General features: G+C 44.7%; 1 protein-coding gene across 1 annotated transcript in view; it reads right to left on the reverse strand.

The window, feature by feature from the left end:
• The window catches only part of LOC125546571 (glyceraldehyde-3-phosphate dehydrogenase 1, cytosolic-like), a 56567-nt gene extending 37970 nt beyond the window's left edge, over positions 1 to 18597 (reverse strand). Inside the window, exon 1 of the mRNA XM_087514699.1 lies at positions 18539 to 18597. Within this exon, the coding sequence (XP_087370825.1) occupies positions 18539 to 18597 (59 nt within the window). The remainder of the gene's footprint in view (positions 1 to 18538) is intronic.
• Positions 18598 to 20121: the final 1524 nt, after the last annotated feature.

Below are 20121 nucleotides of genomic sequence, written 5' to 3' on the forward strand. Positions count from 1 at the left end.
TATCGATGCTACCGTAGGACACGAGTCATTGTGTTTCCTCGACTCATACTCCGACTACCACCAAATCAAGATGGCGGAGTCCGACCAAGCCGCAACGGCATTTATCACACCATACGGCCCCTTTTGTTTCAACATAATGCCTTTCGGGCTCAAAAACGCCGGCACAACATATCAGCGCATGATTCAGACATGTCTGGAGAAACAGATCGGCAAAAAAGTAGAGGCATACATAGATTATGTGGTCGTCAAAACCAAGCACGTCGACTCTCTAATAGACGACTTGAGGCTCACATTCGACAACCTCCGAAAATACTACATCAAGCTCAATCCAGAAAAATGTGTTTTCGGCGTACCGGCCGGAAAGCTCCTGGGCTCCATTGTCTCCAGTAGAGGAATTGAAGCTAATCCGGCCAAAATTCGAGCTTTGTCAAAGTTGGCTACCCCAACAAACCTCATACAAATACAGATATTAACTGGATGTGTGGCGGCTCTAAGCCGCTTTATCTCCCACTTAGGAGAAAAGGCATTACCCCTTTATCGCCTCCTTCGGCGCACCGAACACTTCGAGTGGACGGACGCTGCCACAGCCGGATAGGAAGAAATAAAAGCCATACTGGCAACCAACCCAATCCTGGCCGCGCCAAACATCGATGAACCAATGCTGTTGTACATTGCGGCAACTCATCAGGTTGTAAGCGCAGTGCTCGTCGTCGAACGAGGAGCGGACGGACATAAATCCCCCCTTCAAAAGCCGGTATATTATGTATCCAATGTCCTCACTCCATGCAAGTCACGGTACCCATATTATCAAAAGATAGCCTATGCGGTATTCATGGCATCCCGGAAGCTGCGACACTACTTTCAAGAGTGTTTGATTATAGTAGCCTCGGAAGTGCCACTTAATGATATTATAAACAACCGCGATGCCACGGGCCGGATTGCCAAATGGTCCATTGAGCTCCTCCCGTTCGACATAAGATACAAACCCCGGCGAGCCATTAAATTGCAAGTATTGGCCGACTTTGTCGCCGAATGGACGGAAGCCGAACTACCTAAAGAGTACGGCGCATACTCCAATTGGATCATGCACTTCGACGGCTCCAAAATGCTGGCTGGTCTGGGGGCTGGCGTTGTCCTGACGTCCCCAACCGGAGATACAGTCCAATACGTACTGCAGATACTGTATACAGACTCCAACAACGCAGCCGAATACGAAGCCCTGTTACATGGTCTTCGGATGGCAGTTTCCATGGGCATTCAACGCCTGGAGGTGCGTGGGGATTCAAACCTCGCAATATCCCAAATAAATGGAGACTTCGATGCCAAGGATCCGAAGATGGCGGCCTTTCGAAACGCCATCCTAAAGATGTCAGCTCGGTTCGAGGGGCTCGAATTTCACCATGTGGCTCGGGAAAACAATCAGACGGTGGATATCCTTGCCCGCATCGACGCAAAACGCGATGCGATCCCACAACATCTTTTTGGAGAGGTTGTTTAAGCCATCCGTGGTATGGGAAGGGGACACCAGTAACAATAGTCTGGACCTGGCCAAAATACCCGATACCGAACACTCTGACATAATCGGAGGCTCTGCCACCGAAATAACACCTTCAACCCACGTAATAATGGCCATCATCGCCCCGTGGACAATACCATTCCTGGCCTACCTAACTAGGCAGGAACTTCCTGAGGACCAAAATGAGGCACGCTGCATAGTGCGGCGATCTAAAGCCTACAGGGTCCACGAGGGAGAGCTGTATAAAAAAAGTACTACCGGAATCCTTCAAAGGTGCATCTTCGGAGAGGAAGGGCGGAAGCTTTTGGCAGAAATTCACGCCAGACTCGGCGGCCACCACACCGCAGCCCGGGCCCTTGTAAGCAAGGCCTTCCGTATAGGTTTTTATTGGCCGACGGCCCGGGCAGACGCACAAGACTTGGTCCAATGCTGCGTCGGTTGCGAGCTTTTTTGGAAACCAAAGCCACATGCCACCCACCGCCCTCCAAACAATCCCCATTACCTGGCCCTTCGCTGTCTGGGGGCTTGACATGGTTGGACCCCTTAAAGGGGGAACCCATAAGAAAAAAATACTCACTGGTCATGGTGGATAAATTCACCAAATGGATAGAAGCCAAACCTGTTAAAACGGCCAAATCCGGACCGGTGATAGACGTCATATCCGGGGTTGTACACCGTTATGGCATCCCCCGCAGCACCATCACTGACAATGGCATGAACTTCACGGCCGACGAGGTAAAACTCTGGTGCAGCAACATGGGCATCAAGCTCGATTATGCTTCAGTCTATCACCCACAAACCAATGGCCAAGTTGAGCGAGCAAATGGTCTTATCATGAGCGGCATTAAACCCAGACTAGTGTGGTCCTTAAAGGAGTCTAACACGCACTGGGTAGAGGAGCTCGACTTCGTACTCTGGGGGCTGCGGACCACGCCCAATCATACTACCGGATACACACCCTTCTTTATGGTGTACGGCGCAGAGGCGGTTTTACCCTGCGACATAATTCATGACTCACCTTGAGTGCGCATGTACGAAGAAAGAGAAGCCGAGCTCGATCGGCAGGACAGTCTGGACACCCTGGAGGAGGAGCGCGACGTGGCAAAAGCCCGTTCCACATTCTATCAGCAACAGGCTCGCAGATACCAAAGCAGAGAAGTACGGGCCAAAACTTATAACGTTAGCGAGTTAGTTCTACGCCTGCCGGAGAAGAAAAAAACCAAGCTCGAGCCCAAATGGGAAGGTCCCTTCATTATTGACCAAGTTCTGACCGGTGGAGCGTACCGTCTGTGGGATGCATCGAATAATCGACTTGAGCCAAACCCATGGAACGCAGCCAGACTCCGAAGATTCTACGCCTAGCGCCGGACTCTATGTTCGTCTCTTTCCTTTGTCCATTTTTGCATATACATTATCTGTCTTTTTTCTCTTTCTTCCTTTTGTTCTTTCTCAAGGCCTTCAAGGGACAACGTGTGCCTCACTTGCACACTATAGACGCGCTAACCGCGCTCATTATACCTGGGTGCTTCTTATACAGAAGCTTAATTATTTATCTGGGCTTCATGCCCCACACATGTGTTATTCTTCCGCATGTACCTTTTCTTCGCCATTATATGCATCAATATGGCTTAAGTTTTGGCCAAGCTGGGTTGTCTGGCTCTTGTATTTATGCCCTACGTTCCCCTTAATTCGGCTAGGGCATAAGGGGAGCACCTCTGCGATTGTTACTGCCGGGTCAGCCGGATGTGTACCTCAGACTGGGTGAAGCCGAAAGCTAGCGTTCTTAAGGGAATATTCGGTCGGTGAACAAAAGATGATTTTTATTTATTTTCCATATGTGCCCCTAGATGTTTTTGCCTACGTCTCCTCTCGCAGTCCGTACATGCACTTTAGGGTGTGCGTACCCAGGGAAAGGAACCCCTAACGGAACTATTCTCCCTGGAAGATGTTTCTTACTACCCATGTAATATAACATAACTAGTTGGTTACTTGTCTGTTCAAGCAGTAATGACCCCTACGCCTGGTTTCCATGCATACCCCGGTTCTTATATAATTGAGCGGGTATTCGGACACACTCCGGACTATCGGGTCCTGAGGTTGAAGCAAAAAGGTCCGCCATGACAAATGATTTACAATCCGGCTAGAAGGCATTATACATGTCACTTTAATTACATAGTCATGTAGACTGACTAAATTCCTCTTCTATACCATCCAACAGGCTGTCTAGCCTACAATCCTATTGGGAATACTTTGCAGCTAATTCTACTTGCCCATACACTAAGCTAATGGGGATCTCTTTCCCATCAGGCCCCACAGGTCTGACCTCGGCCATGTCGTTTGGGTCAGCCTTGGTATACCGCGTCTTCACCATGGCCCAGGCTTCCCTGGCACCTTGACGGCAGGCCGATATCTTCCATAATCGGAAGCGCCGCCATGCTCCCTTGAGCTTCTCCGCAAGCTCTCCAATGCCTTATGGCAGGGAGACGGATGGCCACAAGGCCTGGGCAATACCTTGCATCACCTGCCGAACTTGTTCGTGCAGTCATGAGAGCTCGGGTAGAAGATCACCCGCAGACCCAGGCATCTCCTCTGCGGGACGACCCGTCAGCATACCTGCAGACATAATTCTGTTAGCCAGCTTCTCCGCTGCCCCCCTTTTAAGGGTTCATCCAAGCACTTACTGAAAATGCCGCGTCGAAGTCGCTTATTCTCCTTCTCGAAGTCCGCAAGCTGGGCTCGAACATCCTTCAGTTCCACGCTCAGCTTGGTATTGGCGTCTTGGAGATTGTTTTTCTCCTGCCTGACCTCAGTCAGCATGCATTCGCCAGCCTTTAGCTATCGTACGACATGCTAGTCCTCTGGATTCTCTCTGGATTCATCTGCAATATCTATTGTTAGATCTACAGCCACACCGCACGCTATATGTTACCTATCATTCTTTGAAATAAATGTTAACAGCTGGGGACTTTTTAGGTTCCTTCAATGCGGCAACAGCGGCCCGAAGTTGGGTCTTGCATTCCTCCAGCTCCTGTGACAGTCGAGTATTCTTCTCTGTAAGAACCTGCACAATAGATGATCCTTAAATCAGTTCTGCTAACTGTTTCAAGTCTTAGGGGCTACTGATACATATAATCGTCAGATTTGCTTACCCATACATCCCTTACATACTGGTCCGTGGCTCTGTCTAGACCATTTTGAGCAGCACGGAGGTACGCGTCTCCAGAATTGAAGGCATCAAATGCCTCTGGTGAGAAGAAAGCGTCACGGAGTACGGCCCAGCAACGCCTATGATTCATGGAGCTCTCCACTTCTGAATTTGTAGCGGATAGTCTATCCGCATCCTCTGTAGGGGGAGTGTTCGGCGTCCGCCCCATGTCGGCTTCCTCCGATATGTCCGGTCCTGGAGCCCGACTGGTGGAAGCATGATCGGCAGCCTCTCCGGACATATTCCGGCGAGCGTTTTTTCTGTTAAAGAAACATGGAATTCATTACATTTTGAGAAAGACGACAACCACAGAGCGGGGTTTGTGTCATACCTCTGCGCCGGCGTCTCCGTCCTGACCGCCTTCCTTTTTGGCCTACCCGGCCTCAGTGCCTCTTGTTGGCGAGTTGTTGTGGGTTCGGCACGGCGTCCCGAATGTCTTCCCTGTAAAACACCATATGTATATGGTAGGTGAAGTATCTAAAAGGGGATCCTAGTTTTTGGAGTTGGGATTTTGGTTTTTCTTACAAGCGACACAGGGAGCAGTCCGGGATAGTCGGCCGTAATGGCCACCATGGCGTCATCACAGCCTAATTGATAGAACTGCCGGTCTATCAGCTCCACGAATATGTCCGGATCTTCTTCGAGTCCGGGACCGAGGGCCCGGTCAGGGTCCTCTGGTTGTAGGGACGGGCTGTTCACCTCCCTTATGGCTTTTCACAGTTCCTGCCGTAAAATGGCAAGGTGAGTACCTACGACAAAGAATGTGGGAAGAATGGGAGTAAGGAGATATAACTCACCCAGCTTGGAGGGTTGTACATGGAGAATCCATCCCGTGGCTTGATGCGGATGAACTCCTCTTCCTCTCCCTTGAACAGCTCAGATAGGATTTTTGCTAAAGCAACAGCGTTGTCCGGACCCTTACGCCCGCAACGGGTGGCATCGTCTTCCCCGTCAAAACACCACAGGGGGTGCCCTCGATATTGAAGTGGCTGCACTCCCCGCATTATGCATATTGAAATAACCTCAATTACTGTCAATCCTGATTGAGCCAGCGCTTTAATCCGGTTCATCAGGTAAAGGACTTCTCCGTTGTCTTCCTCCTGTCGGCTCCGTGGGCGCCAGCTTCGGCGTTTCTTCAGGGGAGCATTGTTGAACTCAGGAAGACCCCGCCGAACAGGGTCCGGAAGGGGGGCGTCCTCCATATAAAACCATTCCGAAGGCCAGCCCTCGGACGTCTTCTTCGGAGTACCGGACAGGTATCCAGTTTTGGCGATGTGCCATATTTCGGCTCCACCCACTTGATAAAGTGACCCCTCCTGTGTGCGGGGGACGAGGCTAAATAACCTTTTCCACAGCTCGAAATGAGCCTCGCAGCCCAGGAATAACTCGCAGAGGGCAACATAGCCGGCGATGTGTAATATGGAAGCAGGGGTGAAATTATGTAGTTGGAGGCCATAAAACTCCAGGAGCCCGCGGAGGAACGGATGAATTGGAAATCCGAGTCCCCTTAATAAGTAAGGAACAAGGCATACCCGCTCCCCCGTAGAGGGGCTGGGGAAGCTCTCCGCTTGCTCCCCGCCATTGTAGGTGGCGAGCCCAGCTCGGACGGGAACCATATACGCTGGAGGGAGAAATCCCTTGGTCTGCAGTTCAACTAATCGACTGTGTGGGACAGAACACCTCTCCCAAACACCGGGCTTAGGGCTACGGGGGCGGGAGGAGGAGCTGCGGAGGTCGGCCATGCTGGAGTGGATTTTTCCAAAGCGCACTCCGATGGATTCTTGCTGGGGGAGGATGATGTGGATTGGATCTAAGAATCCCCATCCCTTTAATAGAAAATTTATTTATCTGGCTAGGGGGGCGAATGTAAAAACGCCCTGGCTCCTCATATTCATTCGACGCGTGGTAGATAGCCCTTATTGGCGCAGAATCCAAGAGGACCAACATTTATGGGGCCGGACACTGCTAAACAAACATTGAAAATTTGGAGAGGAACCCGCCTTGCAATGCCGAAGACAATATTGCGTGACGGACTTGACGTCATTGAAGCCTGGTTCGGGGGCTACTAAGGGAGTCCTAGATTAGGGGGTATCCGTACAGCCGGATTATATCCTTTGGCCGGACTGTTGGACTATGGAGATACAAGATTGAAGACTTCGTCCCGTGTCCGGATGGGACTCTCCTTGGCGTGGAAGGCAAGCTTGGCAATACAGATATGTAGATCTCCTTCCTTGTAACCGACTCTGTGTAACCCTAGCCCCCTCCGGTGTCTATATAAACCGGAGGGTTTTAGTCTGTAGGACAACATACAATCATACCATAGGCTAGCTTCTAGGGTTTAGCTTCTCTGATCTTGTGGTAGATCAACTCTTGTACTACTCATATTATCAAGAATAATCAAGCAGGACGTAGGGTTTTACCTCCATCAAGAGGGCCCGAACCTGGGTAAAACATCGTGTCCCCTGCCTCCTGTTACCATCCGCCTTAGACGCACAGTTCAGGACCCCCTACCCGAGATCCGCCGGTTTTGACACCGACACTCATCAAATCGGCCTCCATCTCTTCTTCCGTTGCTGGCCCAAAGTGGTCAGCATCGCTTTTTGTCCTTGATCTCAATGCCGGATGAGACACCCGGCTCTCCCCGACTGACTCTTGAGAAGACATCTTGCTCTAATCTGCAGCAGCAATAGCTCGAAACACAAATAGGAGATATTTGCGTGATACGGTGGTCAGAACCCCTGGGAGATTATATAATGAACTTTTACCGACCAAAATACGTATCGTGCAAGAAAACGGAGTCCGAAGAGCACACGAGGTGCCCACAAGGTAGGGGGGCGCGCCCAGTAGGGTAGGGCGCGCCCTCCACCCTCGTGGAGCCCTCATGTCCTTCCCGGACTACTTCTTATTTTTCTATTTTTCTAAATATTCCAAAACGGAGAAATATTGCCATAAAAACTGTTTTGGAGTCGGTTTACTTACCGTACCACATACATATTCCTTTTCGGAGTCTGAAACGTTCCGGAAAGTGTCCCTTATGTATTCCTCCGGGGTTATGGTTTCAATAACATTGGTTTCAACATTTATGGGATTACCTAAGATATATTGTTTGATTCTTTGACCGTTCACCACCTTTGGATTTGTGCCTTCGAAGTTGTTGATTTTTACGGCACTGGAACGATAGACCTCCTCGATGACGTAAGGGCCTTCCCATTTAGAGAGAAGTTTTCCTGCAAAAAATCTCAAACGGGAGTTGTATAGAAATACATAATCACCTACATTAAACTCACGCTTTTGTATTCTTTTGTCATGCCATCTTTTAACTTTTTCTTTAAACAACTTGGCATTCTCGTAGGCTTAGGTTCTCCATTCATCAAGTGAGCTAATGTCAAATAACCTCTTCTCATCGGCAAGTTTGAAATCATAGTTGAGCTCTTTAATATCCCAATAAGCCTCATGTTCTAGTTCGAGAGGTAAGTGACATGCTTTTCCATAAACCATTTTATACAGAGACATACCCATAGGATTTTTATATGCAGTTCTGTAGGCCCATAATGCATCATCAAGTTTCTTAGACCAATTCTTTCTAGATCTATTAACAGTCTTTTGCAAAATTAATTTGACCTCTCTATTGCTCAATTCTACTTGACCACTAGACTGCGGGTGATAAGGAGATGCAATTCTATGATTAACATCATACTTAGCAAGCATTTTTCGAAAAGCACCATGAATAAAATGTGAACCACCATCAGTCATTAAATATCTAGGGACTCCAAACCTCAGAAAAATAACTTCTTTAATCATTTTAGTAGAAGTGTTATGATTAGCACTACCAGTTGGAATAGCTTCTACCCACTTAGTAACGTAATCAACATCAACTAAAATATGTGTATATCCATTAGAGGCAGGAAAAGGTCCCATATAATCAAAGCCCCAAACATCAAATGGTTCAATAACAAGTGAATAATTCATAGGCATTTCTTGACGTCTACTAATATTACCAATTCTTTGACATTCATCACAAGACAAGACAAACTTACGGGCATCCTTGAAGAGAGTAGGCCAATAAAAACCGGATTGCAATACCTTATGTGCAGTTCTGTCTCCAGCGTGGTGTCCTCCATAAGCCTCGGAGTGACACTTGCGTAGGATCTGTTCCTGTTCATGCTCAGGTACACAACGTCTAATAACACCATCTACTCCTTCTTTATAAAGATGTGGATCATCCCAAAAGTAATGTCTCAAATCATATAAAAACTTTTTCTTTTGCTGGTATGTGAAATTAGGTGGTATAAATTTAGCAACAATATAATTAGCATAATCAGCATACCATGGAGCAGTACGAGAAGTATTTATCACATTTATTTTCTCATCAGGAAAGCTATCATCAATAGGTAGTGGGTCATCAAGAACATTTTCTAGCCTAGACAAGTTGTCTGCAACGGGGTTCTCAGCTCCCTTTCTATAAACAATATGCAAATCAAATTATTGTAGCAAGAGAACCCATCTAATAAGTCTAGGTTTAGCATCTTTCTTTTCCATAAGTTATTTAATAGCAGCATGATCAGTGTGGATAGTTACTTTAGAATCAACAATATAAGGTCTGAACTTATCAAACGCAAATACAACTGCTAAGAATTCTTTTTCAGTAGTAGCATAATTTCTTTGAGCATTGTCTAGAGTTTTACTAGCATACCGGATAACATTTAATTTCTTATCAACTCTTTGCCCTAGAACAACACCTACATCATAATCACTAGCATCACACATAATTTCAAAGGTAAATTCCAATCAGGTGGCTGAACGATAGGTGCAGAAATCAATGCTTTATTAAGTATTTCAAATGCTTATACATAATCATCATCAAAGACAAATGGTATATCTTTTTGTAATAAATTAGTCAGAGGCCGAGAAATTTTTGAGAAGTCCTTAATGAACCTCATATAAAAATCGGCATGAGCGAGGAAACTTCTTATACCTTTGATGTCCTTGGGACATGGCATCTTTTCAATAGCATCAATCTTGGCTTTATCAACTTCAATACCTCTTTCAGAAACTTTATGCCCCAAGACAATACCTTCATTAACCATAAAGTGGCACTTCTCCCAATTCAAGAAAAGATTAGTTTCTTCACATCTCTGCAAAACTCGATCAAGGTTGCTCAAGCAATCATCAAAAGAGGATCCATAAACAGAGAAGTCGTCCATGAAAACCTCACATATCTTTTCACAAAAGTCAGAGAATATAGCCATCATGCATCTTTGAAAGGTAGCAGGTGCATTACATAAACCAAAAGGCATACGTCTATAAGCAAAAGTACCAAAAGGGCAAGTAAAAGTGGTCTTAGATTGATCATCGGCTGACATAGGTATTTGAGAGAAACCAGAATAACCATCTAGAAAGCAAAAATGTGTATGTTTGGATAATCTTTCTAGCATTTGATCAATAAAAGGTAAGGGCTAATGATCCTTTTTAGTAGCTTTATTTAATTTACGGAAATCAATTACCATCCTATAACCTGTAATAATTCTTTGCGGGATCAATTCATCTTTATCATTAGGAACGACAGTAATACCTCCCTTCTTAGGGACACAATGGACAGGACTTACCCACTAACTATCAACAACGGGACAAATTATACCTGCCTCAAGGAGCTTTAGTATTTCCTTTCTTACCACTTCTTTCATCTTAGGATTTAGCCGCCGTTGATGATCACGAACTGGTTTGGCATCTTTCTCCAAATTTATTTTATGTTGACATAGAGTGGGACTAATGCCCTTAAGATCATCAAGAGTATATCCAATAGCAGCACGGCGCTTCTTCAGAGTTTTCAATAATCTCTCTTCTTCATGCTCTGAAAGGTTAGCACTAATAATAACAGGATATATCTTATTTTCATCAAGATAAGCATATTTAAGAGTATCAGGCAATGGTTTAAGCTCAAACATGGGATCACCCTTGGGTGGAGGAGGATCCCCTAGGATTTCAACAGGCAAATTGTGTTTCAGGATAGGTTACTGTTTAAAGAATACTTCATCTATTTCCCTTCTTTCATTCATAAACATACCATTTTCATGGTCTAGCAAATATTGTTCTAAAGGATCACTAGGAGGTACGACAATAGAAGCAAGACCAATTATTTCATCCTTACTAGGCAATTCCTCTTCACGGTGTTGTCTACAAAATTTAGAGAAATTAAACTCATGAGACATATCACCTAAACCAATAGTAACAACATCCTTTTCGCAGTCTATCCTAGCATTAACGGTGTTCAAGAGGGGTCTACCAAATATAATGGAACAAAAGCTATCTTGTGGGGAACCAAGAACAAGAAAATCAGCAGGATATTTAGTTTTCCCACACAAGACTTCAACATCTCTAACAATTCCCATTGGTGAAATGGTATCTCTATTGGCAAGTTTAATTGTGACATCAATATCTTCTATCTCAGCAGGTGCAATATCATGCATAATTTCTTTGTATAAGTCAAAAGGTATTGCACTAGCACTAGCACCCATATCACATAAGCCATGATAACAATGATCTCCTATTTTAACAGAAATAACAGGCATGCCTACCACAGGTCTATGTTTATCTTTAGCACAAGGTTTGGCAATTCTAGCAATTTCATCACAGAAATAAATAACATGCCCATCAATATTATCAGCCAAGAGATCTTTAACAATAGAAACATTAGGTTCAACTTTGATTTTCTCAGGAGGTGTATAAGTTCTAATATTGCTTTTACGAACCACAATTGAAGCTTTATCATGATCCTTTATTCTAACAGGGAAGGGTCGTTTCTCAACATAAGTAGTAGGAACAATAGGATCATTATAAGTGATAGTCTTTTCTTCAACTTTAATAGGTGCACCTACTTTTACTTCTATGGGAGGATGATATTGAAACCACTTCTCCTTAAGGAGATCAATATAAGCAGCAAAAGATTCACAAAAAGAAGCTACTATCTTAGAGTCAAGTCCATATTTAGTGCTAAATTTACGGAAAACATCGGTATCCATAAAAGATTTAACACAATCAAACTTACGTGTCATACCCGACTCCTTACCTTCGTCGAGATCCCAATCTTCAGAGTTGCGTTTAATTCTATCAAATAAATCCCATTTGAATTCAATAGTCTTCATCATAAAAGAGCCAGCACAAGAAGTATCGAGCTGTTGGGGAACGTTGCGGAAAACAAAAAATTTCCTACAGTTTCACCAAGATCCATCTAGGAGTTCATCTAGCAACGAGTGATTAAATGCATCTACGTACCTTGTAGATTGCGAGCGGAAGCGTTCAAAGAACGGGGATGAGGTAGTCGAACACGACGTGATCCAAATCACCGGAGATCCTAGCACCGAACGGACGGCACCTCCGCGTTCAACACACGTACGGTCAGCGTAACGTCTCCTTCTTCTTGATCCAGCAAGAGGGAAGGAGAGGTTGAGGAAGATGGCTCCAGCAGTAGCACGACGGCGTGGTGGTGATGGAGCTGCAGTACTCCGTCAGGGCTTCGCCAAGCGCTATGGAGGAGGAGGAGGTGTTGGAGAGGGAGAAGGAGGCAACCAAAGGCATCGATTAAAAAAGCCCTCCTTCCCCCACTATATATAGGAGGGCCTAGGGGGGCGCCGGCCCTAGGAGATCCAATCTCCTGGGGGGGCGGCGGCCAAGGGAGGTTTCCCTCCCCCCCAAGGCACCTAGGGGGTGCCTTCCACTTGTGGGACTCTTCCCCTTTGGAAACCCTAGGCGCATGGGCCTCTTGGGGCTGGTGCCCTTGGCCCATGTAGGCCAAGGCGCACCCCCTACAGCCCATGTGGCCCCCGGGGGCAGGTGGACCCACCCGGTGGACCCCCGGGACCCTTCCGGTGGTCCCGGTACAATACTGGTGACCCCGAAACTTGTCCCGATGGCCGAAACAACACTTCCTATATGTAATTCTTTACCTCCGGACCATTCCGGAACTCCTCATGACTTCCGGGATCTCATCCGGGACTCTGAACAACATTCGGGTTACTGCATATACATATCCCTACAACCCTAGCGTCACCGAACCTTAAGTGTGTAGACCCTACGGGTTCGGGAGACATGTAGACATGACCAAGACGACTCTCCGGTCAATAACCAACAGCGGGATCTGGATACCCATGTTGGCTCCCACATGCTCCTCGATGATCTCATCGGATGAACCACGATGTCGACGATTCAAGCAACCCCGTATGCAATTCCCTTTGTCAATCGATATGTTACTTGCCCGAGATTCGATCGTCGGTATCCCAATACCTCGTTCAATCTCGTTACCGGCAAGTCACTTTACTCGTACCGTAATGCATGATCCCATGACCAGACACTTGGTCACTTTGAGCTCATTATGATGATGCATTACCGAGTGGGCCCAGTGATACCTCTCCGTCATAGGGAGTGACAAATCCCACTCTTGATCCGTGTCAACCCAACAGACACTTTCGGAGATACCCGTAGTATACCTTTATAGTCACCCAGTTACGTTGTGACGTTTGGCACACCCAAAGCACTCCTACGGTATCCGGGAGTTACACGATCTCATGGTCTAAGGAAAAGATACTTGACATTGGAAAACTCCAGCAAACGAACTATACGATCTTATGCTATGTTTAGGATTGGGTCTTGTCCATCACATTATTATCCTAATGATGTGATCTCGTTATCAATGACATCCAATGTCCATAGTCAGGAAACCATGACTATCTGTTGATCAACGAGCTAGTCAACTAGAGGCTTACTAGGGACATGTTGGTGTCTATTATTCACACATGTATTACGATTTCCGGATAACACAATTATAGCATGAATAAAGACAATTATCATGAACAAGGAAATATAATAACAATGCTTTTATTATTGCCTCTAGGGCATATTTCCAACACGAGCATGGTGCGATTGTTATCAGAAAGCCGAGCATAAAAATTTTGAATAATCATTTCTCTTGAGAGTTCATGATTGGGGCATGAATATAACATTGATTTAAGCCTCCCCCAAGCTTGAGCGATGCTTTCTCCTACGCGAGGCCAAAAATTATATATATAATTGCGATCACGATGAACAAGATGCATAGGATAAAATTTGTGATGAAATTCCAATTTCAATCATTTGCAGTTCCATGATCCCGTATCATCACATAGCCTATACCATGTCAATGCATCTCCCTTCAAAGATAAAGGGACGACCTTCTTCTTAATAAAATCACTGGGTATACCTGCAAGCTTAAATAATCCACAAACTTCATCCACATAGATTAGGTGCTCATCAGGATGCTTTGTTCCATCTCCTGCAAAAGGATTAGCTAGCAGTTTTTCTAACATACCCGAAGGAATCTCAAAATGGACATTTTCATTTTCAGTAGGTTCATTAGGTTGAGGAGCAACTCTTTGCTCTACTGGTCGGGGTGAAGATACCCAGAACAAGCCCCTCAGAGGATTACTTTCCATAGTAACAAGTGACAGTAAATTTCAGCACACTATATAAATTTTTACTTACCAAATTCCACCTACCATAGGCGCTTCACTCCCCGGAAACGGCGCCAGAAAAGAGTCTTGATGACCCACAAGTATAGGGGATATATCGCAGTCCTTTCGATAACTAAGAGTGTCGAACCCAACAAGGAGTAGAAGGAAATGATAAGCAGTTTTCAGCAAGGTATTCTCTGCAAGCACTAAAATAATAGGTAACAGATAGTTTTGTGATAGGATAATTTTTAACGAGCAACAAGTAACAAAAGTAAATAAAGTGCAGCAAGGTGGCCCAATCCTTTTTGTAGCAAAGGACAAGCCTGGACAAACTCTTATATAAAGGAAAACGCTCCCGAGGACACATGGGAATTATCGTCAAGCTAGTTTTCATCACGTTCATATGATTCGCGTTCGGTACTTTGATAATTTGATATGTGGGTGGACCGGTGCTTGGGTGCTGTCCTTACTTGAACAAGCATCCCACTTATGATTAACCTCTATTGCAAGCATCCACAACTACAACAAAAGTATTAAGGTAAACCTAACCATAGCATGAAACATATGGATCCAAATCAGCCCCTTACGAAGCAACGCATAAACTAGGGTTTAAGATTCTGTCACTCTAGCAACTCATCATCTACTTATTACTTCCCAATGCCTTCCTCTAGGCCCAAATAATGGTCAAGTGTTATGTAGTCGACGTTCACATAACACCACTAGAGGATAGACAATATACATCTCATCAAAATATCGAGCGAATACCAAATTCACATGACTACTAATAGCAAGACTTCTCCCATGTCCAAAGGAACAAACGTAACTACTCACAAAGCATATTCATGTTCATAATCAGAGGGGTATTAATATGCATATAGGATCTGAACATATGATCTTCCACCAAATAAACCAACTAGCATCAACTACAAGGAGTAATCAACACTACTAGCAACCTACAGGTACCAATCCCAGACTTGGGGACAAGAATTGGATACAAGAGATGAACTAGGGTTTGAGAGGAGATGGTGATGGTGATGGTGAAGATGTTGATGGAGATTGCCCTCTCCCGATGAGAGGAGCGTTGGTGTGACGATGGCGATGATTTCCCCCTCCCGGAGGGAAGTGTCCCCGGCAGAACAGCTCTGCCAGAGCCCTAGATTGGTTCCACCAAGGTTCCGCCTCGTGGCGGCAGAGTCTCGTCCCGAAAGCTTTCTTATGATTTTTCTTCGGACGAAAGACCTTATATAGCAGAAGATGGGCACCAGAGGGCCAACAGGGGGCCATGAGGCAGGGGGCGTGCCCAGGGGGGTACGGCGGGCCCCCACCCTCGTGGACAGGTGGAGGCCCCCCTGACGTATTTCTTCTGCTCAGTATTTTTTATTATTTCCAAAAATAACTTTCGTGGAGTTTCAGGACTTTTGGAGTTGTGCAGAATAGGTCTCTAATATTTGCTCCTTTTCCAGCCCAGAATTCCAGCTGCCGGCATTCTCCCTCCTTATGTAAACCTTGTAAAATAAGAGAGAATAGGCATAAGTATTGTGACATAATGTGTAATAACAGCCCATAATGCAATAAATATCGATATAAAAGCATGATGCAAAATGGACGTATCATTTTGCCGATGCAATGAGACCGGAAAGTTTTAAGGGTACGAACTTTAAGAGATGGCAAGTGAGATACCAACTTTGGATCCATTCCATGAAAGTTTGGGACCTAATTAGTAATGGACTTCCTCAAGGTGCATCTGAGGAAAATCAAAAAAGCACAAGGAAGCCAATACTAATTTTAGAGGCTGTGTGCTGAGTGTCCTTGATGGGCGTCTTTGTGATGTGTATATGCACATAGAAGACGCTAAGGAGCTCTGGGATGCACTAAATGCTCAAAGAATGTCAATGTCATGACCGCTAGCAATATTGATGGGTACGGTTATTTTTCGATGGTACTTTCAGTTTTTTCAGCCTCCATGTTGGTGGATTGATACGGGTGCTAATGTTCATGTGTGTGCTGACATCTCTATATTCACTTCTTATTAGGTCGCTCGGGATTCTTCCGTCCTAACGGGGAATGGATCACATGGTACTGTTCGTGGTGTTGGCACGGTAGATCTGAAGTTTACTTCATGGAAGATCATGCAGCTGAGGAATATGCAACATGTCCCTACTATGAACAAGAATCTCGTTATCGGCTCTCTTCTTTGCAGAGATGGGTTTAGATAGTAGTGTTTGAGTTCAATAAAGTAGTTGTGTCGAGATTTGGACAATTTATTGGTAAATGCTATGAGTGCGGAGGCTTGTTCCACTTTTCACTTTCCGAATTCTACAATAAGTCAGTAAACCATATTTTTAGCAATGTTGATTCATAGTCTGATATTTGGCACTCTCGTTTATGTCAATTTAATTTTGGTTTGCTGTCTCGGCTATCCAGTTTGTGTTTAATTCCAAATTTCACCATTGCCAAAGGTTCTAAGTGCCCTAGTTGTGTGCAATTTAAGCAACCTCGGAAGCCTCACAAGGCAGCCGAGGAGAGAAACTTGGCACCTCTAGAACTCATACATTCTGATCTATGCGAGATGAATGGTGTGTTGACAAAAGGTGGAAAAAGATATTTCGTGACATTAATTGATGATGCTACTAGGTTCTGCTATGTTTATTTGTTGCAAACTAAAGATGAAGCTTTAGACTACTTTAAAATCTATAAGGCTGAAGTTGAAAATCAATTTGGGAGAAAGATCAAACAACTTAGGTCGAATCATGGTGGAGAGTATTTTCCCAAAATATTTGATGAATTATATGAGGAACATGGTATTATTCACGAGAGGACGCCTCCCTACTCGCCCCAATCTAACGGGCTTGCTGAGAGGAAAAACCGCACGCTGACCGACTTGGTGAATGCCATGTTGGACACTGCTGGTTTATCCAAGGCATGGCGGGGGGAGGCTTTGTTGACTTCGTGTCATGTCCTGAATAGAGTTCCAAACAAGAATAAAGAGAAAACCCCTTATGAGGAGTGGGTTGGGAGAAAACCATCACTTTCATATTTGCGCACTTGGGGATGTTTGGCGGAGGTCAACGTTCCAATTCCGAAGAAATGCAAACTCGGACCAAAGACAGTAGATTGTATCTTTCTAGGCTACGCTCCACGTGGCATTGGTTATAGATTTTTAGTGGTTAAATCCGAGGTACCTGATATGCATTTTGATACTATTATGGAATCTCATGACGTAGCATTTTTTGAGAATATGTTTCCTATGAAAGATATGCCTAGCATTGCTAGAATTTCTTCTGAGATAATTCCCGAATCTAGTACATCAAGTGATTATTCAGAACAACCACATGATATAGTCCTTGAGAAGGATGACAATGAAGCTCCTAAACGGAGTAAGAGACAGAGGATTGAAAAATCCTTTGGTGATGATTTCATCGTGTACCTTGTGGACAATACTCCTACGACCATTCCAGAGGCATTTGCATCTTCTGATGCGGATGACTGGAAAGAAGCTGTCTAAAATGAGATGGACTCGATTCTTTCAAATGGAACATTGGAAATATCTGAGAGACCATATGGTTGTCAGCCAATTGGCTGTAAGGGGGTGTTCAAGAATAAGCTAAGGCCTGATGCTACTATTGAGAAGTACAAGGCACACCTTGTAGGCAAAGGCTACACCCTGCGAGAAGGCGAAGATTACTTTGACACCTATTCACATGTTCCTAGACTGACCACCATTCATGTACTACTTTCCCTGGCGCCTCCTATGGTCTTATCATTCATCAAATGGACGTGAAGTCAACTTTCCTTAACGGAGAGTTGGAAGAGGAAATCTATATGGATCAGCTTGATGGATTCGTGGTAAAAGGTGAAGAGACAAAGGTGTGCAAATTATTAAAATCTTTGTATGGGCTAAAACAAGCACCTAAGTAATGGCATAGAAGTTCGACAGAACTCTGAATTTTGCGGGCTTTGTCATTAATGAGGCCGATAGGTGCGTGTACTACTGCCATGGTGGGGGCGGTTATTTTGTGCTTGTATGTTCACGACATACTGATTTTTGGTAGAAGCATGATTGTGATAAATGAGGTCAAGTCTTTTCTATCGAAGTGTTTTGATATGAAAGATCTGGGAGAAGCTAATGTGATTCTGAACATTAAGCTTATTAGTGATGAGTGTGGGATTACGCTAACACAATCACACTATGTTGAGAAGGTATTGAGCCGTTTTGGCTTTATTGATAGCAAGACTTCTCCAACACCTTATGATCCTAGCATGAATCTACGAAAGAACAAGAAAATAGCGAGAGACCAATTGAGGTACTCTCAAATTATCGGTTCACTCATGTACCTCGCGAGCGCAACGAGGCCTGATATCTCTTTCGATGTGAGAAAGTTGAGCAGGTTCATCTCAAACCTGGGTAATGATCATTGGCATGCACTTGAAAGGGTCATGCACTATCTAAACGGTACGATGAGCTATGGGATTCACTATCCAGGGCACCCTAATGTGCTTGAAGGATATAGTGACTCGAACTGGATATCGGACGTTTATGAGCTCTACGCCAGAAGTGGATATGCATTTATTCTTGGAGGTGGCACAGTGTCATGGAGGTCTTGTAAACAGGCCATATTGATGAGGTCAACCATGGAAGTAGAGCTTACTGCTTTAGATATAGCCACCATTGAGGCAGAATGGCTGCGTGAGCTCCTGATGGACTTGTCAGTGGTTGAGAAACCTTTACCAGCCATCCTCATGAAGAGTGGCAATCAAACAGTGATTGCCAAGCTGAACAATTCTAAGTATAACACGAAGTCATCAAGACACGTTAAAATATGATTGAAGTCTATCAGGAAATTGAGAAACTTCGGAGTAATTACTGTTACGTATATTCAAACAGACAAAAACCCGACAGATCCCTTTATGAAGGGACTATCACCTAATGTGATAGAAAGTGCATCGAGGGAGATGGGTATGAGACACGTAAGTGTTACACCATAGTGGTACCCCAACCTATGTGATCGGAGATCCCGTGAATTAGGACCTGAGAATAACAAGCTAGTGGTTTAACTAAGAAGAGTATTTAGTAAACCCTCTTGATGACCCACAAGTATAGGGGATCAATCATAGTCCTTTCGATGAGTAAGAGTGTCGAACCCAACGAGGAGCAGAAGGAAATGATAAGTGGTTTTCAACAAGGTATTATCTGCAAGCACTGAAATTATCGGTAACAGACAGTTTGGTAGCAATGTAATTCATAACGGGTAAGAAGCAACAAGTGTAACAAAAGTGCAGCAAGGTGGCCCAGTCCTTTTTATAGCAAACGACAAGTCTTGAAGAACTCTTATATAAAGCAAAGCTCTTCCGAGGACCTATGAGAATTATCAAGTTAGTTTTCATCATGATCGTATGATTCACGTTCGCTACTTCGATAATTTGGTATGTGAGTGGACCGGTGTTTGGATCCTGTCCTTACTTGGACAAGCCTCCCAAATATGATTAACCCATCTCGCAAGCATCCGCAACTACGAAAGAAGAATTAAGATAAATCTAATCATAACATTAAACATGTGGATCCAAATCAGACCCTTACAAAGCAACACATAAACTAGGGTTTAAACTTCTGTCACTCTAGCAACCCATCACCATCTCTTCGCCGAACTAGTGCACCTATACAATTTCCATTGTACTGGGTGTGTTGGGGACACAAGAGACTCTTTGTTATTTCGTTGCAGGGTTGCTTGAGATAGACCATCTTCATCCTATGTCTCCCACGGATTGATAAATCTTAAGTTATCCACTTGAGGGAAATTACTACTGTCCTACAAAACTCTACGCTTAAAGGCCCAACACGAGTCTACAAGAATAAGTTGTGTAGTAGACATCAGCCGCCACCTTTTTGGTGTCGGGCGCGGCTTAGCCGGCCGGCCCTC

This window comes from Triticum urartu, chromosome 3A (assembly GCF_056163025.1).
Source record: "Triticum urartu cultivar PI428250 chromosome 3A, HENAU_Tu73, whole genome shotgun sequence".
NCBI classification, from domain to species: domain Eukaryota; kingdom Viridiplantae; phylum Streptophyta; class Magnoliopsida; order Poales; family Poaceae; genus Triticum; species Triticum urartu.